The sequence below is a fragment of the Carassius gibelio genome, chromosome A5 (genome assembly GCF_023724105.1).
Source record: "Carassius gibelio isolate Cgi1373 ecotype wild population from Czech Republic chromosome A5, carGib1.2-hapl.c, whole genome shotgun sequence".
NCBI lineage: Eukaryota > Metazoa > Chordata > Actinopteri > Cypriniformes > Cyprinidae > Carassius > Carassius gibelio.
Window position 1 is genome coordinate 30,930,519 of NC_068375.1, and position 22,983 is coordinate 30,953,501.

General features: G+C 38.3%; 1 protein-coding gene and 1 long non-coding RNA gene across 3 annotated transcripts; one reads left to right on the plus strand and one right to left on the minus strand.

The window, feature by feature from the left end:
- The first annotated feature begins 1,899 nt into the window (after positions 1–1,899).
- Positions 1,900–4,290, plus strand: LOC128012008 (uncharacterized). The gene is made up of 4 exons (XR_008182687.1): positions 1,900–2,386; positions 2,466–2,763; positions 3,603–3,750; positions 3,840–4,290. It is a non-coding gene; the product is annotated as an uncharacterized LOC128012008 (long non-coding RNA).
- Positions 4,291–5,127: 837 nt separating this feature from the next.
- Positions 5,128–22,508, minus strand: LOC128012007 (probable ribonuclease ZC3H12B). Of its 2 annotated transcripts, none has more exons than XM_052594866.1 (6): positions 21,596–22,508; positions 15,087–15,982; positions 13,214–13,353; positions 12,301–12,535; positions 11,537–11,658; positions 5,128–11,283 (listed from the first exon to the last, which is right to left on the minus strand). In XM_052594866.1, exons 1-6 carry the CDS (start codon positions 21,785–21,787, stop codon positions 9,806–9,808), a joined length of 3,063 nt encoding a protein of 1,020 aa, XP_052450826.1. In that variant the 5' UTR covers positions 21,788–22,508; the 3' UTR covers positions 5,128–9,805. The 2 variants fall into 2 exon arrangements, with proteins under 2 accessions (XP_052450826.1, XP_052450837.1); XM_052594877.1 differs by having other exon boundaries at positions 11,552–11,658; positions 21,596–22,507.
- Positions 22,509–22,983: the final 475 nt, after the last annotated feature.

Below are 22,983 nucleotides of genomic sequence, written 5' to 3' on the forward strand. Positions count from 1 at the left end.
TAACATTATTATTCCCAGCTCTATTTTAAGCCTTCTCTTCTTGCAGAAAGCGTACTGAAAACATCCAGATATTGAGTTTAATCTTCCAATGTGTAAATTAGAATTAAAAGGGCTTCTTAAAATTAAAAGATATGTGGCAATTAAATGGGACTCTGATAATAAAGGACAACATTTATATTATATTCCAAAAATAGTTGGAAATTAGAGGAGAATTTTTGGGAATAGAAAGGAAGAAAGCATAATATCTTGTCTTAGAATTGGACTCACTGCATTAATCAATCAGTATTTATAATAGGAAAACATGAATCTGGACTTTGATTTAAATGTGATCTTTCTGATACAGTTGAACATATTTTAGTGAAATGTATATGACAATGAAAGATTACAATTTACAGAAGCACTTCATATAGCACTTCATATAGTTTTTCCTTTACCATCATTGCTTCATACTCCATCCTAGTAGGTGGCAGTATATGCACATAAAGCTGGTTTGCCAACCACCATAAAAATGTCAAAGAAGAAGAACTGTAGAACATGTGATTATTAATTGTAAGGATTATGATGAAGAGGGAGAAGTCCTAAGAGAAGTATGGAAGAATGGATAAATAATTAACATTAAAGAATATATTAGGCTTAGATATAGGAAATACTACTGTAAATGTTTTGTTCCAGTTTCTGAATAACACCAGTTTAATGAAGAGAGTGTAGGATAAGTATAGAAAGGTAGAAGTTGCGGGTCAGATACTGATATAGTGTGGGTAGAAGAGGTTAAATAAGTTAGAAAATAGAAAACAGTTACTTTTAAACTGTAATGATATTTCTCAGTTTTTGTTCAAATAAATGCCATCTTGATAAGTCAAAGAGAGACTTCTTTAAAGACATTTATATTTAAAAAAAATCTTACCAACCATAAACTTTTGAACTGTAGTATAGTTTTGAGCTGTTAAATATTAATCTTTCAGAAAGAGTCAGAGAACTGCTCATCTCTTATGAACGAAGTCTGGGATCAATCTCACATTGTGTATAATGTCCCAGTTTACACCAGCAGAGGGCAGAATGAGCTTGTGTTTCTGAGACATCAGCTTACAAGTGTTCAGAGAACCTGTGCCCGAATATGTCTATTTCACTACTATGTGTACACTGTATTCATAAAACACATAGACGCTAGCTTAGAACATGTAGTGGTGTTTGGCAAGGATGTTTTTGTTATTTATGCACGCGGTTTCAAGTTGTTGATTATGTTGTGTCCATTGTTTTTGGTGTGTTTGGCAGGCGTACGAATAGCTGACCAAGCAGGGAGGGCAGCGTGACGTGTGGCCGGATTCCAGCGCTGATCTCAGCTGGATCCTGACGCAGATCAAACACTTCGCCACAGAGACCAGGTGTGTGCATGTGTTCAACTGAGCAGGACTTTAGTTCTGACATGTTAAAGACTATGTGTCTCATCGCCATCTGTTCTGTCTGTGTTACAGAGACATCCTTGTTGATGTTTTAATTCAGGATGGATTCCTTATTATTCCCACCGCAGAACAACTGGGAGTCTTTGGATACTGACCCCTCAGGTACAAATGCATGAGATTTTGTTTAGAAAGCAATAAAGCATTAAGAAATTAGCTTGAATAAATTAAATTGACCTCTCTCCCTCTTTCTCTGTAGAGGACTTTGTCAACATGTTCGCCCCACGTCTTCCTCGAGTGTTTTTGCACTTCTGGTTGCCATGTTTGAAGGTCTTGAATTCATCCATCTTTATAAATCTGATCCTTGACAAACTGTTTGCGAGCTCTCGAATGAGCCGTCCAGTCTCAGAACTTACTACATCGCCTCCTGGATCTCTGAAATGTTATTCTGCAGTAGCAAAATTATGAAACTGAGACATCTTCTGAGTCTCTGCGGTAATATACAGGTCCTTCTCAAAAAATTTGCATATTGTGAAAAAGTTCATTATTTTCCATAATGTAATGATAAAAATTAAACTTTCATATATTTTAGATTCATTGCACACCAACTGAAATATTTCTGGTCTTTTATTGATTTAATACTGATGATTTTGGCATACAGCTCATGAAAACCCAAAATTCCTATCTGGTATATTGATTTAAACCGCTATCAAGCTAATCCAAAGAAAGTGTCCAAAAACTTAACTTAACTTAAAAATCTTAACGAATTGTACGCGCTTGAGACCCATAGTTTTTCAAATGTTTTCTTGAACTTTGCGTTAAACTTCTTTTAACAAAGTCTGTGTGTAGCAGGTGAATTAAAGGCTCACAAGCGACTAAAAATATCCAAGGAATGGGTCTTCATGAACAGATTACCGTTTCCCTGGCAGAATCTGATTTCTGCATGTGTGAACACACCATACCCAGCTAACACCGTTTCTTCTGCGACAGTGAGTAAACATGCACACATATTTACACATACAGTGTGGGTGAGAGTAACTAATCTGATTTTACTTCTTGCCTTTTAAGGCGTTTGAGTGACATGGACCAGCCCCTCTGCTTCAGCTCTGCAGCATTTACACACAGGGTTACCATGGAAACTCATCCCCCGGACCCTCAGACCCCGCTCAGCCTGTCTACACCCTGCAAAACCTTCAGGAGAGACTCAGGAGTAACACGTCACAGAACAGAGACACCCACTCATCTAAACACACCCCCAGATCTGTGCAGGCTCCGCCCACAGAAGAGCTCCAAGAAAGGCTAAGCGCAGAAACTGTACAAGAGAGAAACTCTGCATTACGGGGATCTGCATGGAGCGTGTGCACTGGTAACACTCACACAACCTCACTTACATTTATATTTACATATAATTATATTTACTATTAATTAATTAATTCTTGTTCAGTGAGGAGGTCAATTGTATGAGGTTGATTCAATCCACTAACTCACGAGTGATTTCAAATGTCAAGACATTAAAAAGAACCAGTTCATAGCAGTCATTTGTTTATGAATTATTGTATATACATTTTCCAACATATTGCTAACAGTGGCTAGATTTTAAATTGTCACTATATAGATGTGCATGATATATACAGTGTACATTCTAAATTCCAATTTAAATGTAAAACTATTATAAAGAAAAATTATTAACTGAAATAAAATGAAATATTAGTAAATAAATTTATTCTTATCTTATAATGGTTTGTTGCAGCATATTTAACTACATTTAAAGTAGTAAGATAAATCAAACTAAAACTGAAATAAAAAATAAAACTATATATATATATATATATATATATATATATATAAATAAATAACAAAAATTATATTTTAATAATCTTAAAATTAAAATGAACACTGCAGTTAGTTTACAGATCGTCTTGTGTTCATGAAATGTGATGTTTGTGCTGTAGCAGGTCTGCAGTTTATTACAAATAAATGAAATGCTTCAATACCTATTCACTGAATAATACATTCATTCATAAATTCAGACCATCTGAACACTTCCTCAGTCATTGCACGTGGGGGATGTCTGTTTCCATGATCCCAAATACAACTAACTTCAGCTGGTGCTCCTCAAGAATCTGTAGTTGGTAAATTCGTAGTAAATCCTGAAATAAATGATTTGGTTCAAGTGCCTTACTCTGAGGTTTTGGGTCCGATCAGATGAAAGTCCCCTGGAAACAGTATCCACTAGGAAAGGTTCCAGGACAACCGGAGGACCGTCCTGCTTGATGGAGTGTTATTCTACATTTACTGTGTTTGACCAGCAGGTGGAGCTATATCAACTTCCCCAGCACCATGGCAACAGGAGGTGAGAGGAGTTTAGAAACTTTAAATGTTAGGAACATGTAGCTAATATGTTGTAATATGATTTTTATAGAAATTAATCTTTATCCGCAGTGTTCCCCTTCAGAGCAGAGCCATTGGATCAGATGGGCCGCTTTGGACTCATAGTGATTTGAGCAAACTCAAAGCTGGACTCAAGCTGTTCCTCAACATATTAAACAACCAACCCTGAACTATAAACCCTGTGATGTTAAAGACAAACACTTGAGAGCTAACTGGACTGAGGCTCATCTAGACACACACACACATCAAACTGTTTTTCTTTTATAGTTCGTGTCCATCTTTGTGAGAAGTAATATCGGTTGTCTGTCTCGCTCTAGTGTTATTGCAGTTACAGTCCAGGCTACAGTTTGATCTGTTCAAACCATCCGGAAGTGAAACTCCCATGAGCAATGTCTCACGAGGTTCTAATGAAGAAGTAGGTGCTGTTTGAGAAATGTTGTAAATTACGTGACATTATTTTTGAAGACTAAGTTGCCAAATAGAATTCATTTCGTATTGTGTACTCGTGTTACATCTTTTATTTATTTTTTATTTGTTTCTTGAGGTCCAGGTTTGTTGCACTGTAGTTGTATTACTGAACATGCTGTTCGTGTAAATGTTCATGTTAAACCTCCATGTAAATTACTTCCTTTAAGAATGACTGAACATCCTTTAATATCAGCTTCCTAACACAATTTTGTGGTCTAATCCCACATCTGATTGTTAAAGTAACTTAAATACATTGGCTCCAAAATGTATTCAAACACTTAAGCCACTTAGGTGGAAATTTGTATTTTTTTTTTTTTTTTATTGAAAAATTATTTATTCTGCAAGGATGCATTCAACTGAGTGACAGTAAATATATTTGTTATGAAATATTTCAAACAAAAGCTGTTCTTTTCAACTTATGAAAGAATTCTAAATAAATAAATGTTTGTAGCATAACTGATTTCAACACTGATAAAGATAGGAGTTATGGATGCTAAAATTCAGCTTTGCCATAACGGGAATAAATTACTATTTATATGTATTGAACTGTTTATTTTTAAATTCTAATAATATTTCACAATATTTCAAGTTTTGATCAAATAAATGCAGCTTTTGTGAGCATAAGATGCTGATTTAAAAAGCATTCAATTTTTTTTACCATCTTAATTTTCTATTTTGTATCTAATGCAATTGAACACTGAAAAATTAAGTGACTAAAGTGTGAGTGTCGTGACCTCTGTGCTAACTGAATAAACTGCATCTTATCTGGTGTTTTGCAATATCTTACTATCTTACTTCCTCTGTATGTCTTCATTCATTTGGCTATTTACAGTCAAACAAGCAACCAATAGAAACACAGGCATGATAACAGTTAACCAAATACAGTCTGGCTTTATTGAGAGGAACAAACACCTTTTGTCATTGAGACTTACATTTTTGTTTGAGTCCACAGACCCAAAGCGTTATAAAGTTTTTCCACCCTATTTCACTTTCCTTCTTTTTTTGGGTTCATGTTTTTGTCATATTGAAAACAAGTTTAAAAGCAACACGTTTCATTCAGTAGAGAGTAAAACATACTATTGTATGTCATCTTCATCACAGCACGAGACTCAAAATTGTTAAGACCACCCAGTCACCCCGCGAAGGCGCAAAAAAACCCACAATATAAGGGGAGGAAATGTTAAATGAACAACAAAACTCCAATTTAAGAACACGTTTTCAAGATCATCCACGCTACTTCACAAATCGCCGCAGTTTTATAAGAGCAAACATCAAAGATAATGTCTTTCATAAAGGAGCTGAAATAACACATCGGTTTGTTCCTGAGAATCAATCTGTTGGTGAGAGTGTTTGAGCGAGTTATAGCTGGTGTATTCAATATTGAAAACATAATGTACAGATTACATCAGCTCTGCAGCCGGCGACTTTTTTTAGGGGGGTCCAGTTGTCCTGTAGTTTCTTGGACATTCTAGTCAAGCGTAATAAGAAAAAAATGGCAGTTCGTGCAGTTAAATCAGGTTGTCCATTCAGAAACCAGTAGAGACTAATCTGAAAAAAAAACACTCATTTCATTAGTGCTTCCGCTTATCAGAATAGAAAAATAAAACAAACAAGAAGCGTAACGTTCGGTGCTGTACAGTCAGAATGTGCTCAACTCTCACAAACCAAAGAAGTTCAACTGTAAGGCAGGTTACGAGGTGTGTTCATGTGTCTGTGTGGACATCTTTCAGTACGACACTCAGATAAAGCTCACATTTTACTCATGAGAGAATGTGTGTGCGTGTGGCGTCAACTTCATTTGCTAAAAAAAAAATAACAAAAAAATATATATATTGTGCAAATTCCATCCAATTAAAGTCTCATCTACAACCTGAAACCTTCATGACTTTACTGTAGAAGGTAAACTATGTTACAAGTGAAACAGCAGTGAATTTACCATAAATTCACACCAGCGCACACAATAGTCAACATTTCACATTAGTTATTTCAGTACTAATGATAGCATGTGATCAGCTGACTGCGGTTGTCAGGGCAACCCGTCGAGTTTAAGTGTGTGTATGAGAGGGATCCGGCGCAGATAAGCTGGTAGAGTGTCTGTATGTATGTGAAATGCACTAATACTGTGCAAATACAAGAGGACTGAAATACATTTTCAATATTTACAAAGAGTGAAAATATATAAGGAGTACACAGATTGTGTCAGAATGGGTCTCTCCTGAATCTATTCCTTTGACAGAGAGACTGAATGGCAAATAAAGCCACCCCCTAAAAATCCTTCAGTTAAACAGAAATGAAGTTCAGTTCCACTGAGGTAAATAATCACTTTCCAGAATAATCATCAAACAGCGAATTTCAAGGCATGGAAAAGTAAAGGAGGTATGAGAGGACGGAGAAAGAAATGAAACAGAGAGAGCAAGAGATAGATACATAGATAGAGAGAGAGAGAGAGAGAGAGAGAGAGAGAGATCCCTGTCTGTAGTGGTCTGCCCGGCAGGAAATAAGCCATCTCTATGGGCTACTCGAGTGACACACGGTATCACTGACATTATGGCATTATATGTCTTTATCCTTTTTTTTTTTTTTTTTTAAATAAAACTAAGCTTTTTTTGTGTGTTTTTTAAATATATAGATATATATATATATACTCATATAAGTGATACTGTACAGCTCAGAAATATATATTTTTTTTTACAATCAAGAAATAGATACAATTTGTATCAACAAGCAAAAGGTCGTTTCTGGACATTTGATGTGTGGTCGCTTGCTGCTCAGCTGCATAGGGGTCTGAACCTTGGAGCTTAAGCAGCGGACAGTAATGTCGTAACTTACCAGAAATTAGTTTCTAGATTGCTCTAGAAACACCACCTTCGGGATTTTTTGCTCCTAGGTTCAGAGGAGAAGGGGAAATGGAAAAACCCAACCATTAAAACATTTCAGTCTCAAACTAAAATATACATTTAGGCCTGAAACATACTCTGCGTAAGTACATGAATGATGCTAAACATGCAGTCAAATTAGCGAAAGTTCCTGGGCAAATATTTTCAGTCTACATGACCAACTTGAACCAGTTGCGAAATCTCTGTCGGGAAATTTATTGCCCTCAAGTAAATTTCCAATCCTGTGGATTCCTATTTAAATGACTGCAGTTAGTCTGCAAAAATCTGCCAAACATTAAATGTGTCCACACCTTTCACGTCACTGCATTCCAAAATACGTCACAATTCATAGCACAACAGAACTGCAATTCGGACACAATTGCTACTATAGCAGGCAATAGTAAACGCACATTATTAGGGCATAAAAAAGAAGAAAAAAAAAATAGAATACATTTTTGACAGTTCTAGATTTTCTGAAAGGTCCTAAATGGGATATTTTATTATCTGCTGCCTTTGATGTCACAGTTCAAGATGGACGCTAGGGTTGGATTTAGGAATTTGAACGTTCTTGTGATGCCTTTAGCCAAAAAAGTTGTCATGATGACACTGATCAAGCATTGAGGCCCCTTCATACCAAGAACGATAACTATCAAGACAACGATAAAAATATAGTTCTACGAATTGTTCTCAATATTAAAGAATAGCAGAGTTCACACCACAACTATAACGAGAATCACCTTCAGATGTTTTTCCAGCTGATAAAAAATAATGACATCCAATAATAATCCATCCTGCTGTAACGAGTTTGAGAATTTGAAGAGGCAGACATGCGTGCACTTAGAATAAACAGACGATATCGTTCGCTGGTGTGGACGCTAATATCGTTATCGTTATATAGTTAATGTTATTGGTGTGAACATGCCTTTAGTGTCTACAATTATGTACTTACAAAAATATGTTTCTGGCCTAAAATGTGTAAATAATCATAAAAAATAAAACATTTACAAATATTTTGTATCAGAGATTGTAAAAATAAAAAATAAATCATTAATTGCATTCTGGAAGAACTTTGTTGAAAAATAAAACTAAAGGAAAGGAGAACTGTCCATGTTCGTATTAGAGAGCTGAGAGGTTGGGTTTTGTGTCCAAATCGAAGCAGGGTCAGGGGCGGTAGAGGAGCCAGCAAGCGAACTGTCAGCCAAATGTCAGAAACAACCCAACAACAGCCTTGTGTTCCGTGTGTGTCGCACAGGAAGAGACAGGTAGGCAGTGTGTCACACCTTCCCACGAGCAGTAACGGGGACCCTACGGGGCCACTCCTGTGCTCATGAAAAAAAATGAAGGAGCAATTTAAGTCTTTTTTTAAAACACCCAGAGCATCTCTGGACCAATAACATTCACGCTCTCCTGAAGATATGTTAATTTACAGGGCGGAGCAGATGAAATGGGGCGGTCTCTCGGCATCAATCAGGAAATAGATGCTGCACAAGAGCATTTTGCCGAAGAGACGCATTATCCTCCCCAGTTTGTGAATACTCGTGAAAACATAGTTACTGACTAACGAGCCAAACGGGACCGGCGCTCTCTGTCAAGCATAGTGCTAACATGCTGTCTGGGAGAGATTTACTGAAGCCCATGCTTACTCAAACATCTCTCTTAAAATCTACAATACAACAACAACATTTAGCAAATACATATGAATAATATCTTCTCCAACTAGATATACCTAGTGCTTTCAGATCAGGAAAATGTACACTGTTTTTCTGTTTGGCTCAATCTTTTAAAATGGCTTCGTAAATACGTATCCGTATATGTGTGCAAACAGACATTGCAGGGCTGGTTTGCTGTTACAGCCCAGCCAATTAAAAAGTCTGAATTGCAGCACGGCCGATCTAAACCTTTCTGTCCCAGTGCTCGCTTTATAAAACAAATGCAAAACAGCGACCTCCACAACTATTAAGTGCTATTCACCTTAATGTGTGGCTGGGTCGATCTGATGTAAGGCCATAAAAGTTCAAAGGTCATGCTTTGAGGTACACAAGCGTTCATTCCTCTTTCCAAAATCACACATCAAGTCATCAAACACCAAAAAAAAACCACCACGGTGTCACGTCATTTACACACTAATGCAAGTGAATACACATATACATACACAATACTATTCATATTGTGCAGGATCATTTCTGATCGGTTTTTACCAAAGAGATTTCTCTCATGTAACTCTTTTTCAAAGGATAAATGTTATCATCACCAACAAAATAACACATTCTCAAGATCTGCCATCAAACTGGCAGGCAGTTGCTTTCTCAATGTGGATACACTTTGAGTCGGCTTTATGAACAACCTTAAGAACTTTTTGGCCCATCTCAGGAGCTAAACTGTGGAGAAAGCAGGACTTATTTATGAGGGATTTCAATTTTTTTATGCTAAACTTTTAAATTACAAGATCCAAGCTCCCATATGGCTTAAAAGATGACATAATAACCAATGCAGCATCAATGCTATCATGCTAGCCAACCTCCTAATGGATCCAATCCAATCAGAATTACATATGGGGGCTAGCTGTTTCTTCAGAGTGAAACAAAAATACGAAATTCTCAAGGCGTCCATTTTCTCATACACTAGGATATCTAAATATTGTGGTGATGTTGTTAGCAGCCATTTGTGATGTGCTTAGTGGCAAGAGCGCAGTTTGGTGACAATGACGGCAGCCAGCTGCTGGGGATCGGTCATGTGAGGGTTCTCCTCCATGACCAAATGGACCACAAATGCCGGGAAGATGTTACAGAGGTTTCGGTAGGTTTGATACTGATGTTCTGGAATAGGGTGCCGCTCTTGGGGTTCCTCCGCTGGCCCACGAGCACTGGGCGGTGGAGGCGGCACACTATCCCATGGGGACCTCCAGATCTGCTCCATCTTCTCGGGCATGCTGCGGACCATCACCCTTTCACAGCAAGGCATAAGACCTCCCGTTAAACCATAACTTCCATAACTGTAGGGCTCATTACCACACGGCAAAGGGTCCCAGCTGGCATGCTGCTCTCTGCAAAGAGGAGGTCTCCTTTGGCGCAGCGGGTTGCTCTCGTAGAGCCGTGAGTCAGAGATGCTGTCCATTCGAGTCATGCCCAAGGATCGACCCTGCTGTGAGGGGCTGGCAGAAGGCAGCACATTTTGGGGGAGAGGAGGGTAGTCTCCTGGGCAGCTGGATCGACTGCCAACAACTGGGTGTTGGGTGTGTGGTGCTAGGTGGGCGGAGGACTGCTTTCGAGGACCCGGTTTGGGTTCATCCGTTCCGTAGCTCTGCACACGTGTCAAGGCCTCATGGTGGAAACCGTGAGCAAAGGCTTGAAGGCGCGTTTGCACCAAAGGTTGTGTCTGGGACTGCGAAGGTGGCCCTTTCATGCTGTCATCCAGGCTGCCCTCCATTGAGTTGAGGTACATCTCTCCACTGTAGGATGAGAAGGAGTCTGATGAATGGCTTCGGCCAGGTTCTGGACACATGCTGGCTCTTCCTGGATATCCTCCACCAACCCCTACAGGTTCTGGCTGTTCAAGACTGCAAAAACTGTCTTGGAGGCTCATGGTGGAGAAGTCACTGAGCATTGAATAGTAGCCATGGTCGCTTACCACAGAGTCATACTTTGGGAACGGCTCACCGTAAGCCACAGAGGCGCCCTGGCTATTGGTGACTAGGATGGGGGGATACTGGACACTGCCTGCGTGTTCAAGCGAGCTGTGGGTGAAGTGCAGAGACCCTGGAACAGGGCTGCTCGCTGAGCGTGTGTTCAGAGCGCCAGCAGCGTGACTTTTCGTCAGTGGCATAGTTGGAACGCTAAGTGCTGACACTAAAGACGGTACAGAACTGGCCTCGGCCTTCCGCATTGGACAGAGTCTCTCTTCTTGCTCACATGCAACTGACCGGATACTGGGGTCAGACTGGCGCTTGGGTGCCACTCGCTTTGCCTCTGAGCTACTATCTCCCTTGGCAGAAGAACCAGAGGTCCCACATTTGGCAAGTGCCCCCTCACTCATTGTCTTTACAGCAGAGAGTTTGGCAAAGGCTCTGAGCTCATCTGCGACAGCCCGTTGTGATTGGTTGGCTCTTTCTGGGTGGTAGTACTTGCACTTATGGCCGTAGGTGCACTTCTTACCTGTGATAAAACCAATAGTGGTGGTTGAGACAAAAAAAAAAAAAAAAAGAAGTTACTTCTGTGTTTCTTAAAATGATTCACTGATTCTTTTTAAATAACATTATACTGGAAATTATTTTTAAAAATACAAAGTTTGACAGTGCATGAAAAACGTATACATTTATCTTCTTATATTACAGTGTTAATACAGCAAATATGGATATTTGTAATATGCTGTGATGTTCTGGAATAAAGACATAAATTAATTTCCTACTTTTGCTGTACTGACCATAAGGACACGGCTGCTTCTTGTGCTCTGGAACCACTGGTCGTTTACGGAGAAAATTTTCCAGACTGGGTCCGTGTCTCCCTAAAGGGTCATCAGGAGGCATGAACCTAAAAGTCAATCCAACAGACACAAATAAGCACAACCCTATGATAGGAATAATGTATTTAATAATGTATTTAAATATGAACGTTTATACACAATTTTATATTTTGTTTTTTAAATTATACAGAAGTGTGGTAGAATATTTCTCTCCTAAATTCTTCATTACTTGTGGCCATTATGCAAATATTAATATAAAGTGAAACTGAAGCTCTCTGCATTCACAATGTATGTTAAAGCATCATTAATAGTTTTGTGACGTGAACCACCACAGATGGTGTATGTGCACTGCATTCGCAAGTGAGACAAAAATCCCCATTTATGGCATTCCTATAATCACTTAAAATGACTTTATTTGGATAGCAGTGTGTGGCCTAAATCACATATAACTAGGAACAGGCATACACAACAGGTCTTATCATGGGACCTCATCACTGGAAATCAAATTTAAGCAAATAAATCAGTAAATTAATTAAAGCTTATTTACAATTAGAACAGCTGACTAGAGAGCTGAAACAAATGACAGAGCAATAAAGAGTGTAAGAAGAAAGAGAGAGAGGAACGCCATACGGGTGCGAGGGTGGTAGGCAGAAGACAATTTAGTGAGAGAGAGAAAACCCCGTCACCATGGTAACTGTGTGCGAGCATACTTGTCGTTGACGAAGCTGTACATGAGGAGTCGTTCCTCAATAAATTTCTTCCACTCCGGTTTCTCATTCTGCAAGTCTCGGTAGTTATCGTTGGACACAATGATCCCGTCTGAGTCGCAGGCCAGCTTGACAATAAAACGGTCATCGTAGCAAACCACTCGACGGCCTTGGACTCTGCGAGACGGTGTGAAGACAAGGATCTTTTCCTTCTCTAATTTCCGCAGGATCTCCTGATCTGAGGATGAGGGTGACATCACGCATTATCACTTCCTGTGACCTCATGCACAGACATACGCAAACTTGTATAAACATCACAGCACAGATGGACGATCTCACTGGACACATGGCGGCTCCTCAGAGAAGTTCATGCAGGCAAATAAAAATGGCTTTTGATGGTAACACACACAGAGAAAATATCTACTGTATCTAACAACATACAGTAAGCGTCAAAGGTCTAACCTATTTTAAGCCTGAAAAAATAAACAGAACATTCTGGAATTTTACATTTTATAAATAAAGAAGCATTATGGAATATAATAATTAAGAATCAAAGGTGGGAATCGGGTGAAACTCATCATGTGAATTTTCTGAAATTATTATTTTTTTGTCTCGGCTGAAGCACAAGATGGTTTTTGGATCATTCTCAAATCATGATTGAGAATATGATTCATCAGGTTTTACACAAACTTGTGGAGTTCATGCTTTTCCTTAATCAAAATGAGGATGAACAATACTAATAAATTCAGAAATTACTTTTCAATTACACAAATTGATACATTTAGAATATATACATTAAATTATTATTAAAATAGAAGCAATTTATCTGACCAATTGGATATCCACAGACACATACTCACACTTCAGAGAAGTGTTAACTCATCATGGAAATTTTTGTTGTTGTTTTTTGTGGTACCTTTGATTGGTGCATCAGGTCTTGACTGTTCTTTCCTCCATGCTGGGACGAAAACTGTGATGTCTTTGTGGCCCTTCTCCAGGAACCAATCAACAGCCAGTTGAATGCCCAGGCATGAGAACACCTCTTTGTTTCCATGGCTACAAAATAATATTACCAACATCAAATTACACGCACACATATATACACTAAATTCTCTCACTGATTGGACATATCTCAATACTAAAAGCATTTCAAAACAGGAACATCAAGATTGTTTCGCCAAAAGACTTCCTACAACAGTGTAAATTCCAGAAGTAAACAACAATAGTGAGAATCTGATGACTCTAGTTCACAGTTCCCCAGGCTGTGACTAATTCTCTCATCAACATGTTATCAGTCCAGAGCCTTTAAGTCAGCATGAAATTAAAACTGACAAGGGGTGCACTATTTATTGGCACCAAATCCGTTATCATGGTTATTTGTTGTTTGTTATCTAATTGTGCATGCTTCATTTCCTCTATTTTTACATTTAGATTACCTTTGCCATCATCTAACGCTCACATTAAAGTAAACTTAAAAACTCATAATTTAACTACACTGTAAATGTAATCTTTATCAAATATCAAAAATGAACATCTAGTTTTTCTCCTAGTGTTTTATTTTTAAATTATTTAGAATTAAAAAAAATTTAATTGTATACAGAATTTTAATATCCCTTTAACATGGCTTAAATTGACCCTTTTGCCTTCTAAATTAATGTTTCTGGTCTTCTTGTGCACTTCCCAGTATTTTTTTTTTTTTTTTTTTGCATTTTAAAACTTTTGAAGGGACATATGATGATGCTAACCCATTTTCCTTTCTCTTTGGAGCGTTACAAGCTGACTGTTTATAGATAATATCCATGACGTTGCAAAGACTAAAGTCTCAAAACAAACGAGATTTTCTTTATCAAAGTTAGGACTCTGCCACACCCCCTAAAACAGCTCATTCAAACACACCCCCACATGTCTATGTCACTATGTGGAAATTAGGGCTGTGCGATATGGGGAAAATATCTTAATGCGATTGAGCTTTGATTTGCGAAGTCAAGCTTCAGCTCAATATTGTCAATATGCAGCACAGTATGAGTATCATTACCCTGCTGAATTTTTTTATTTTTTATTCTTAGTTTCCATGAAACCATAACAATTCAGAATCGATGCTGAATCATTTCTTGATTCGCGGTGCATCTATTTATCTATTCATCACTGTGTCTGTCACGCCACTCTGTTCCTCTTTCGGGCTTTAACTGATGGTAAAACTAAGCACATCATTAAAAAAAAATTTGAAAGATGAAGATTGTGATTATGGAAAGGGGCATTACATTTCCAACGAGTGATTGCTGTATTCGGCCAATCACAAAGCACTGGGTCAGTTGGCCAATCATAGCAGACTGTGCTAGTCAGAAGGAAGGACTTTGTAGAAAACGATACATTTGAGAGAGGAGGGGCAAAGAGAACCTACAATAATGTACAGTATTTGAAAATTAATGTGTTTTTTAAACATTAAAGCATGTCAACATATTCTGTTACACCAAATAATGATTTTTAAAAAAACCAAACTCTTAATCATAATGTATCTCATAATATAAAATACATTTCTCTGCACCTAAAACAACTTGCTCTACCTCAAAAATTCTTCCCTCCAACCACTTTTCACAATCTGAAACTATGATAGATAAAATCTAGTTCCACCTAACATTTTTAGCTGGAAATATATTGGATTACAAGGTAAAATTGGTTGCCAACAGCATCTCAAATTAACGTTGACTGCTAGGCCTTGTCAGTAATTATAGAAATTGTATGTTTTAAACAATATTTGTGGAAAGACTTTTGTTCTCAATAGCATTTACCTCATGGCAACATTGGATCCATCAATCACGATAGGTCGGAGGTTGTCATACGTGTCTGATGAGTCTTCCTCCAGAGATGCCTCAGGGCTTATGGCTTCTTTGGCTCCCATTGCCCGTGCCATTAAACCGGCGGTGCCCACTGCTGCCTGACTCTCTGGATCTCCTTTATTCCCTAGCCGCACCAGCTCGGCCAATACATCATTGATTAGAGCACTGGACCCCAGTTTACTCAAAACAGACTCCACCTGCTCTCCGGAGTAGCCCAGTTTTAGAGCAAAGTCCATTTTGGTTTGGTAATCTCGATCACTGGTTTGACGCAAGGGCATTTGGGCCAAGGAGGTGGGCGGAGCGAGGGCTCTCTGGGAGGAGTCAGAGCGGGTGTCATCTGCACGTAACTCCTGAAAGGTGTTGCTCTGACTGAAGCTGGGACGGTCCAAACAGGATGAGCGGCATAGCTGCCGGTGAGGTTTGGTTGCTATGAGCAGGTCCTGCTTCCTTCCGGTCACTCCTTCTCCTGACCCTGCTGTGCTGACGGCTCCACCAGAACTACTGCTCCGTGACCTTGCCTCGCCATCGCTCTCAGAACTACTCCCGTCTTCAGCAGCTTCTTCATCCTCCTCCTCCTCTTCTTCTGGAGAGTCGTGGCCAGCAGCAGCGGGCAAGGGCTGGGGTTCACGGCAGCCGCGATGCTCCATCTTCAGGCGCTGCAGCATGGCGCATGCAGCCATTACCTGTGCATGACCTCCCTGAAGCTCCAGTGCATGGTCCCTCACCTGCACCACAGCACAGCTCTCGTACTCAATAGCTGCACGTAGGGCATGCAGTCGCCGCTGCAGCCAAAGAGTCAAACGCTCACGGTGCTTATGCACAGGACTAATCAGTGACACAATGTACTCCTGAGAGAAAGAAAACAGATGGTGGACTGATCATTTGACCAATTTAAATTGCATTAATTTGTTAAAATGGATATGTCTGTGAATGGCTATAATGCTCAACTGCTGCAAAAAACAGATTTCAAATAGACAATTTTGAGCACTACTGTAGAGCAATCGACATATATTATCCAAATTATATTTAATTTTTCATCAGTCATAATCATAATCTTGATTATTTATTTGCTTATTTACTTTTATTGAAAATAAAGGGTTCAGGCACACTATACTGTGATTTTGACTCAAGGTCATTGGAAAAGCTTGCTCTTCTCACATGCACTTGGCTGAACAGGACAGTCTGGACCATCAAGTTGGTATCTACTTGGTAGCAACAAAGGGAGTTATTACACTACAAGAAGTCTGAAAATGCTCCTGATTTTCTAATAAACTATAAAAGCTTTTCTAATAAACTGTAAAAGTGCTGTAGCCCTGTAAAGACACAGTAAGTTCTAAATTACAGTGTTACAGACAGTTGACCTTCCTACATATATATTCCACTGTTCAATCTTAATGTGGACATATCAAAAACAACTGCAATACTTTTTTTTAGGATTTTTGATGAATACAAAGTTTAAAATAACAGCATTTTTCAAAATACAAATCTTTGCTATCACTTCTTAACAATTTAACACATCCTTGCTGAATAAATTTTCAATTTATTTAAAAAAAATAATAAAATAAAAAAATGTACTTACCCCAAACTTTTGAATGGTAGTGTATATTGTTAGAACATATTTCTATTTCAAATAAATACTCTTATTTTTAACTTTTTATTCATCAAAGAATCCTGAAAAAAAAAAAGGTATCACAGGTTCCAAAAAGAATATTACACAACAATTTCCAGCACTGATAATAAATCAGCATATTACGATGATCTGTGAAGAATCATGTGACATTGAAGACTGGAGTAATGATGCTGAATATTCAGCTTTGATCAAAGGAATAAATTACATTTGAATTTATATTAAAAAAGAAAAACATTTCTTTACATCATAATAATATTTCGCAATATTAAATTTGTTCCTGTATTTCCGATCAAATAAAGGCAGCCTTTATGTGCATAAGAAACTCCTTTAAAAAACATAAATCCCAAACTTTTGACTGGTAGTGTATATAATGTTTTACACGTACTCAGCCAGGATGCATTAAACTGAAGAAAAGCATTACAAAATTCTGTTATATTAGAAAGATTTCCTAAAGACCATGTGACACTGAAGACTGTAGTATAATAATGACTGTAGAAATTTGCCATCTCGTAAAAAAATATACTTGCAAAAGACATTAAAAAAGAAAAAAAGTTAAATTCTAATATCGTTTTCCAATAATAAAATCTTTACTGTATTTTTGATCAAATAAATGCAGCTGTGGTGAATGAGAGATTCATAACAGGTTTTTTTTCCTGACCCAAGAACTTATTTTTGAAGAAACATATTTGCCGCTGGGAAAACTTATTGCATTTTTTAAATTCTCATGTCAGACGTTTCGGTATTGTAAACTATTTCAATATGACAAAAAGAGAAGCTTCTTGGGGTGGGGCTCTGTTTGAACTTCCTCGAGGGGAAATGATACTGTGAACTTCGTCCAAAGCAAACGCAAACTCACTTCAGCTTCAGAGACCCTCACTTTTTCTTTTTTTTTTTTTGTTTGCATTTAGCAGATTCCTGCACATCTGCAATAATTCTCTACAATTCTCTTAAAATGTCTAAAAACTTCTGCAATTCTATCAAGGTTGATATGCAATGTCTAATTTTTGTGTGTGCATAAAGTGAGTAAGAATGTGTGAATATCTGCATGTGCATGTGTGTGCATCTCTGTTTTTTTGTGTGTGGGGTGAGAGGGATGTGTGTATGTGTAGGCTGAGTGTGTGTGCGTGTGCATGTGTGTGTAGAGAAAACCGATAGCTCCATCCAGCTACGAGAGGCTCCTCTGCGCTCATGACACCGGTTGCCTAGCAACGCAGCCCTGTCATCAGCTAACTGCTTTTTAGCAGTCACGACTAACACAACGCAGTGTTCTCTGGGAAAGCCTGGAACATACACACATGCAAACACAGTGCACATATTACATTTACAACAATCTATACCATACAGTGCTTCACGTGCCAAGCCGAAATGCACGTATAAAGTAGCACACATGCATGCTTCACTAATAAACACCTACGCACAGAACTGGAGCCCTCCTCACACATGCGATGGTGACAGAGAGTGTGTTATGGGTGTTTGGTTGCATTGAGATTAATATTATCACTTTAAACTGACAGTGTATACAATCTTCCCCCTCTCTCTCTTTCTGCAGATGTGGCGTATTGAAGAATTTCCTCCCCAGCGTGACATAGCTGCTGTTCTGAGTCGTGACGCTGACTCCAGCAGCATGTTCCCCTGGGCACTGAACCGCATCGTCTGCACACACAAACCATGGGCCCGAGCTGGGAATCATAGCTTCAACAGCAGGTCTCAGATCAGCTGCGTCACGCAGTCAGCAACAGTGGTCCACCTCAGAAGACTGAGAAGCTGCTCTGAGATCAGTGAAACAGCCTGCAGTAAACCTGAAAGATGATGGCTTTAATAATCACTATAGCTTGAACAGACAGGAACACAATTTACCTTTACATAGAAGTCAGACATAAGTTTTCTGTTAATATCTTTAAAATTTTACAGTGGAATGTATGAAGCAATCTGCCTTTCAAGCTTGTGAAAAATATGATAGAATTAATATTTAATAATAATGTTATAAATAATAATAATAATAATAATATATAATGTTAATTATTTTCATTACAAATAATTTATTATTGCTATTATCAATAATAATATATATTTTATATGAATGTTTTTAAGAAAAACATTTTATTATTAATAACGATTATTATCATAAAGAGGTTAAAAAGCTTTTATGATAAAAATATTTTAAAATATAAATATATTTCCTATTAATAACATTATTATTATTATTATTTATATTATAAAAATAAAACAAAATAAAGATTTTCATTATCATAAAGATGTTAAAAATATATACTTTATTGAATTAGGATGAATTGATTTTAACATCTTTAAAATTATAACAATATTGTTATTAGCAAATGGCAAAATAATGTTATTATTTTTATTGTTATAAAGATGATAAAAGCATTTATATGATAAAAATAAAACATATTACTGATATATTTAAATGCAAATATAAATACTATTAATAACAGTATTATTAACATATATATATATATATATATATATATATATATATATATATATATATATATATATGTGTGTGTGTGTGTGTGTGTGTGTGTGTGTTTTATTATATGAATACTTAATATATTTAGGACAATTACACTAATTTACTAATAATAAATAGCATTTATGTAATAAAATGTTAAAATATATTACTTATATAATAATAACGATAATAAATCATAATATTATAATATAATAACACAATAATAATAATAATAATAATACTTAAAATATACTTTAATTAAATAAATCTTTAACATGTTTTGTGTGCATCAAATTACGCAAATCAGCTGCATCACACAGTCAATGCAAGCAGTCCACCACAGCAGACTGACAAACTGTTCTGAGATCAGTGAAACAGCCCACAGAAAACCGGAAAAATTATGGTATAGATATAAGTGGACAAAAACTGTGACAAATAAGGACAAGTGAAGAGCTGATCTGAAAACAATTTGAAATGATGACGTAAATCATTAAATACTTATGCCAAGTTTTTTTTTTTTTTTATAAATATATGGTCAGCTGCAAATTCACATGACCATGTTCATTAAGTCGTGTTTGACGTAAATTTATGCTTTCTCTGAAAATTACCCGGCCAGCTTTGGAACTGATCGGGAAACTGCTGCCGAGTGGGTGGAAGAGGTCTGTGTGTGTGGAGCACATAAAAACAAAAGGAAGAAAGGAGGAGAACGCTGAAATATTCCTCCCTGGGTGAAAAGGTATGAGCCCACTCCTCTGTTAGAAAGAGCCAAAGAGCAGAGTTTGGATCAGCTTTTTACAAAGCTAAGACATCATATTAGATACGAAAGAGTGAAGAAACAGAGGAAGGCTCCGTACTCTGTCACTTCACTGACTGCAGAGAGAAACTGCAGCATAGTGAGCCAGAATAGCCATCTTATGGACAAACAAGTGGCTCGTCATGTGGGGGCAGCTTTTAGTGAGCTCCACGCGAGTGGACCACCGAATTTCAGTCTTTTGTAAACACACAGGTCATATCTCATGTCCTAAAAATCACACAATACTCTGTGACTCAAACAGCCAGCAGCAAAACAGCAGACGCACCACAAACAAACCAAATAACAGAATGCATCCTCCTATTTCCCCCCTCCTGTTTTCTTCCCTCGCTCTTCTCTTCTGATTTCTGCCTTGTTTTCCTCCTCTTTTTCCCTTCTCTGCTCCTCACCTCCTCCACAACACAGGCTTACAATCAGCAAGGCCACCATGCACTCGAGCACACACACAGATTTATGCTGGTTTGTCTCATAGCAACAAGTGGAGTCTCTTTGCTGGAGCTCATGGCTAGATGAAGCCCATTTAAGGCCCACGGTGCAGCTCTGAGTTCAGGCACTCAGTCTGAAGACACAGTGGGTGGTAGCATCTTATGGTGCAGTTATGCCAAAAGATTCAGCAGGAGGTGAAAGCATGCACTTGCAAAGAGATGCACAGACTTACCTGAAGTTGCACAATTTAAGATACTTTTAATGCTTTAGGTTCATGCAAAACTCAAACACCAACAAATACAGCAGCAACAGGCCAGTGCTATAACACTGCCATATATATGCAGGATGCCAAATAAATGTGTGTGTGTATGTGTGTGTGTGAGGGGGGGTGGGTGCTCACACCCTTCAACTGCCTTGACTTTGTTTGGCAAAAGCAAGGACACTTGTTTTCTCATCACCAACATCTTGCAAGTGCAATGCCTCATGTCTTCAGTGCATAAAGAATAATAAAAAAAGTTTCATATTGAAGATAACCTGCCTAAAAATAGGAAAATTCAGTGTCAAGGATTTGTGCGTGTATACAAATCTGGCTAGACTTGTGAGGGTCAAATGTTCGAAAATACCCTATAATGACAATTGTCAAAAATTGCTTGTTGACATTTGAAGCGCCTTGCACTATGTGAACGAGACATACATTATATTTTGCTATAGCTCTAACAGTATCAACAGGTTTGTGCAAGGGTCAGGTTTAAAGAAAAATACATTTAAGTATCTTAAAATAAAAATAAAAAATAAAAAAAACCGAATACGTCTACGATCGGTCATTGATATTATGCTGTCTCTTCAGAGGTCAACGAGTGGATGTCAAACTGCACTCAGTAAATCTGTGAAACGTGAGTCGTGAGCATCAGTTCTGCTCGTGATTTAAAGATCATTTCGCCTCACCAGAAACATTTACATGGGATGTATTTTACATAAATACATAGAGGCTATAAACAAAGTCTCTAATTTGGCCAATAAAAGTAAAAACAGACCCGAAAATGTAATGAAATAAAGAGCTTGAATGTCGATGTCGTGCTCGCGCTGGTCTCCTGCGACACGCGCTCTCTCACACTCATACTCACTTTAGCTTTAGTGCAATCTTCTTCCTTGCCGTCCTCGATGTTTACGATGATACTGGAGCCGGCGTTGGGATTTTCGCAGCTGGACTCTGCGGTGCTGCAGCTCACTCGGACCCGGAAAACCCGCTGGATGTGCGGGATGCAGCGCTGGAGCGCAGGGCCTGCACCGGCGGGCGCGGCGAGCTCCAAAACCATTTATCAGACGGATAAATAAGCGATCACGACGCGCTCCGGAACACTGGCATGCATTCGCCCTGCGTCCTGCTTCATGGGTGGAGCAGCAGGGGAAAGAAGGAAAGTCACGGGATAATGCAAGTTTGTCTGCGGCCGAGCATAACGGCAAACGTACGGGACGCGCTACATAAGCATCTATCATCCATCTCCATCCCTCCTTCTCCTCTCGCCCTCCCTTCCTCACTTCCCTCCCTCCTTTCCTACAGCGGCCCCGACTGCACCCACCGCCTGCGCTTCGGCAACACGTTGGACGCCCCCTGTCGCTCCGCTCGAACGGGCAGAGCTGCAGAAAAGTGCGTTTTTGTTGCCTCTGTCTCTGTGTTTTGAAACACGTGGGTGGACGGTACTCCGGTAAATCAGCACCCGAGAGTTAAAAATACACCGGACGCGCTGAATGTGCGGTCCGGTACGACTGCCATACTCCCAAATTTATTGTTCTGAAGCCTGATACAGTATTCGGCAGTTGTTATTGTTTTGGAATCCTTTACAATCAAGTATCAGCCTATGAACAATGCCGGTTGAGTCGCCACGACAGGTTCAACTGTTAGTTTAAATATAAATCTCGGTAGCTATCTGGTAACGTTGATGTTTTTCAGCTCATGTCGTTTTTCAGCAGCAAATGTCTGTTTGGCGATGCATATCTCTGAAAATAAATGAGCTTTCAATTCTCGTGCCTTGTATTTTCTGTTGTGAATCACAAGTGGCGAAGTCCGATTCGCAAATGAATCATTCTTTTTTGAGTCGATTCTTTTCGATGAACTTCTTAAACGCGCTTCGCGATTCGGTCTGAATCGTTCAGTTCTTCTTAGACTGGATCATTTGGTTTCTCGAAAATAATTACTGGATAATGAAGTGGATAAATTACAGAGAGGAAGTGGGTTTATCTACGAGCAATCGAAACCAAAATTGCAAATGGGGAATACAAAGATATATAATAACGTCAAGCACCAAGTATGAATAAATACCCACTGTTTTTTAACCATGTAAATACCAGCGCAATTAAATATGGAATTATTATACTTATGTACATTGATATACTTGAGACACGGGAAATGCATTCATGTGAATAAATTAGACACCGACTGACGATATAGTTTTTTTCTGTTTTACTGGAGATGTTTTTATTTCTTTGTTTTCTAATAAACATGTTTACTATT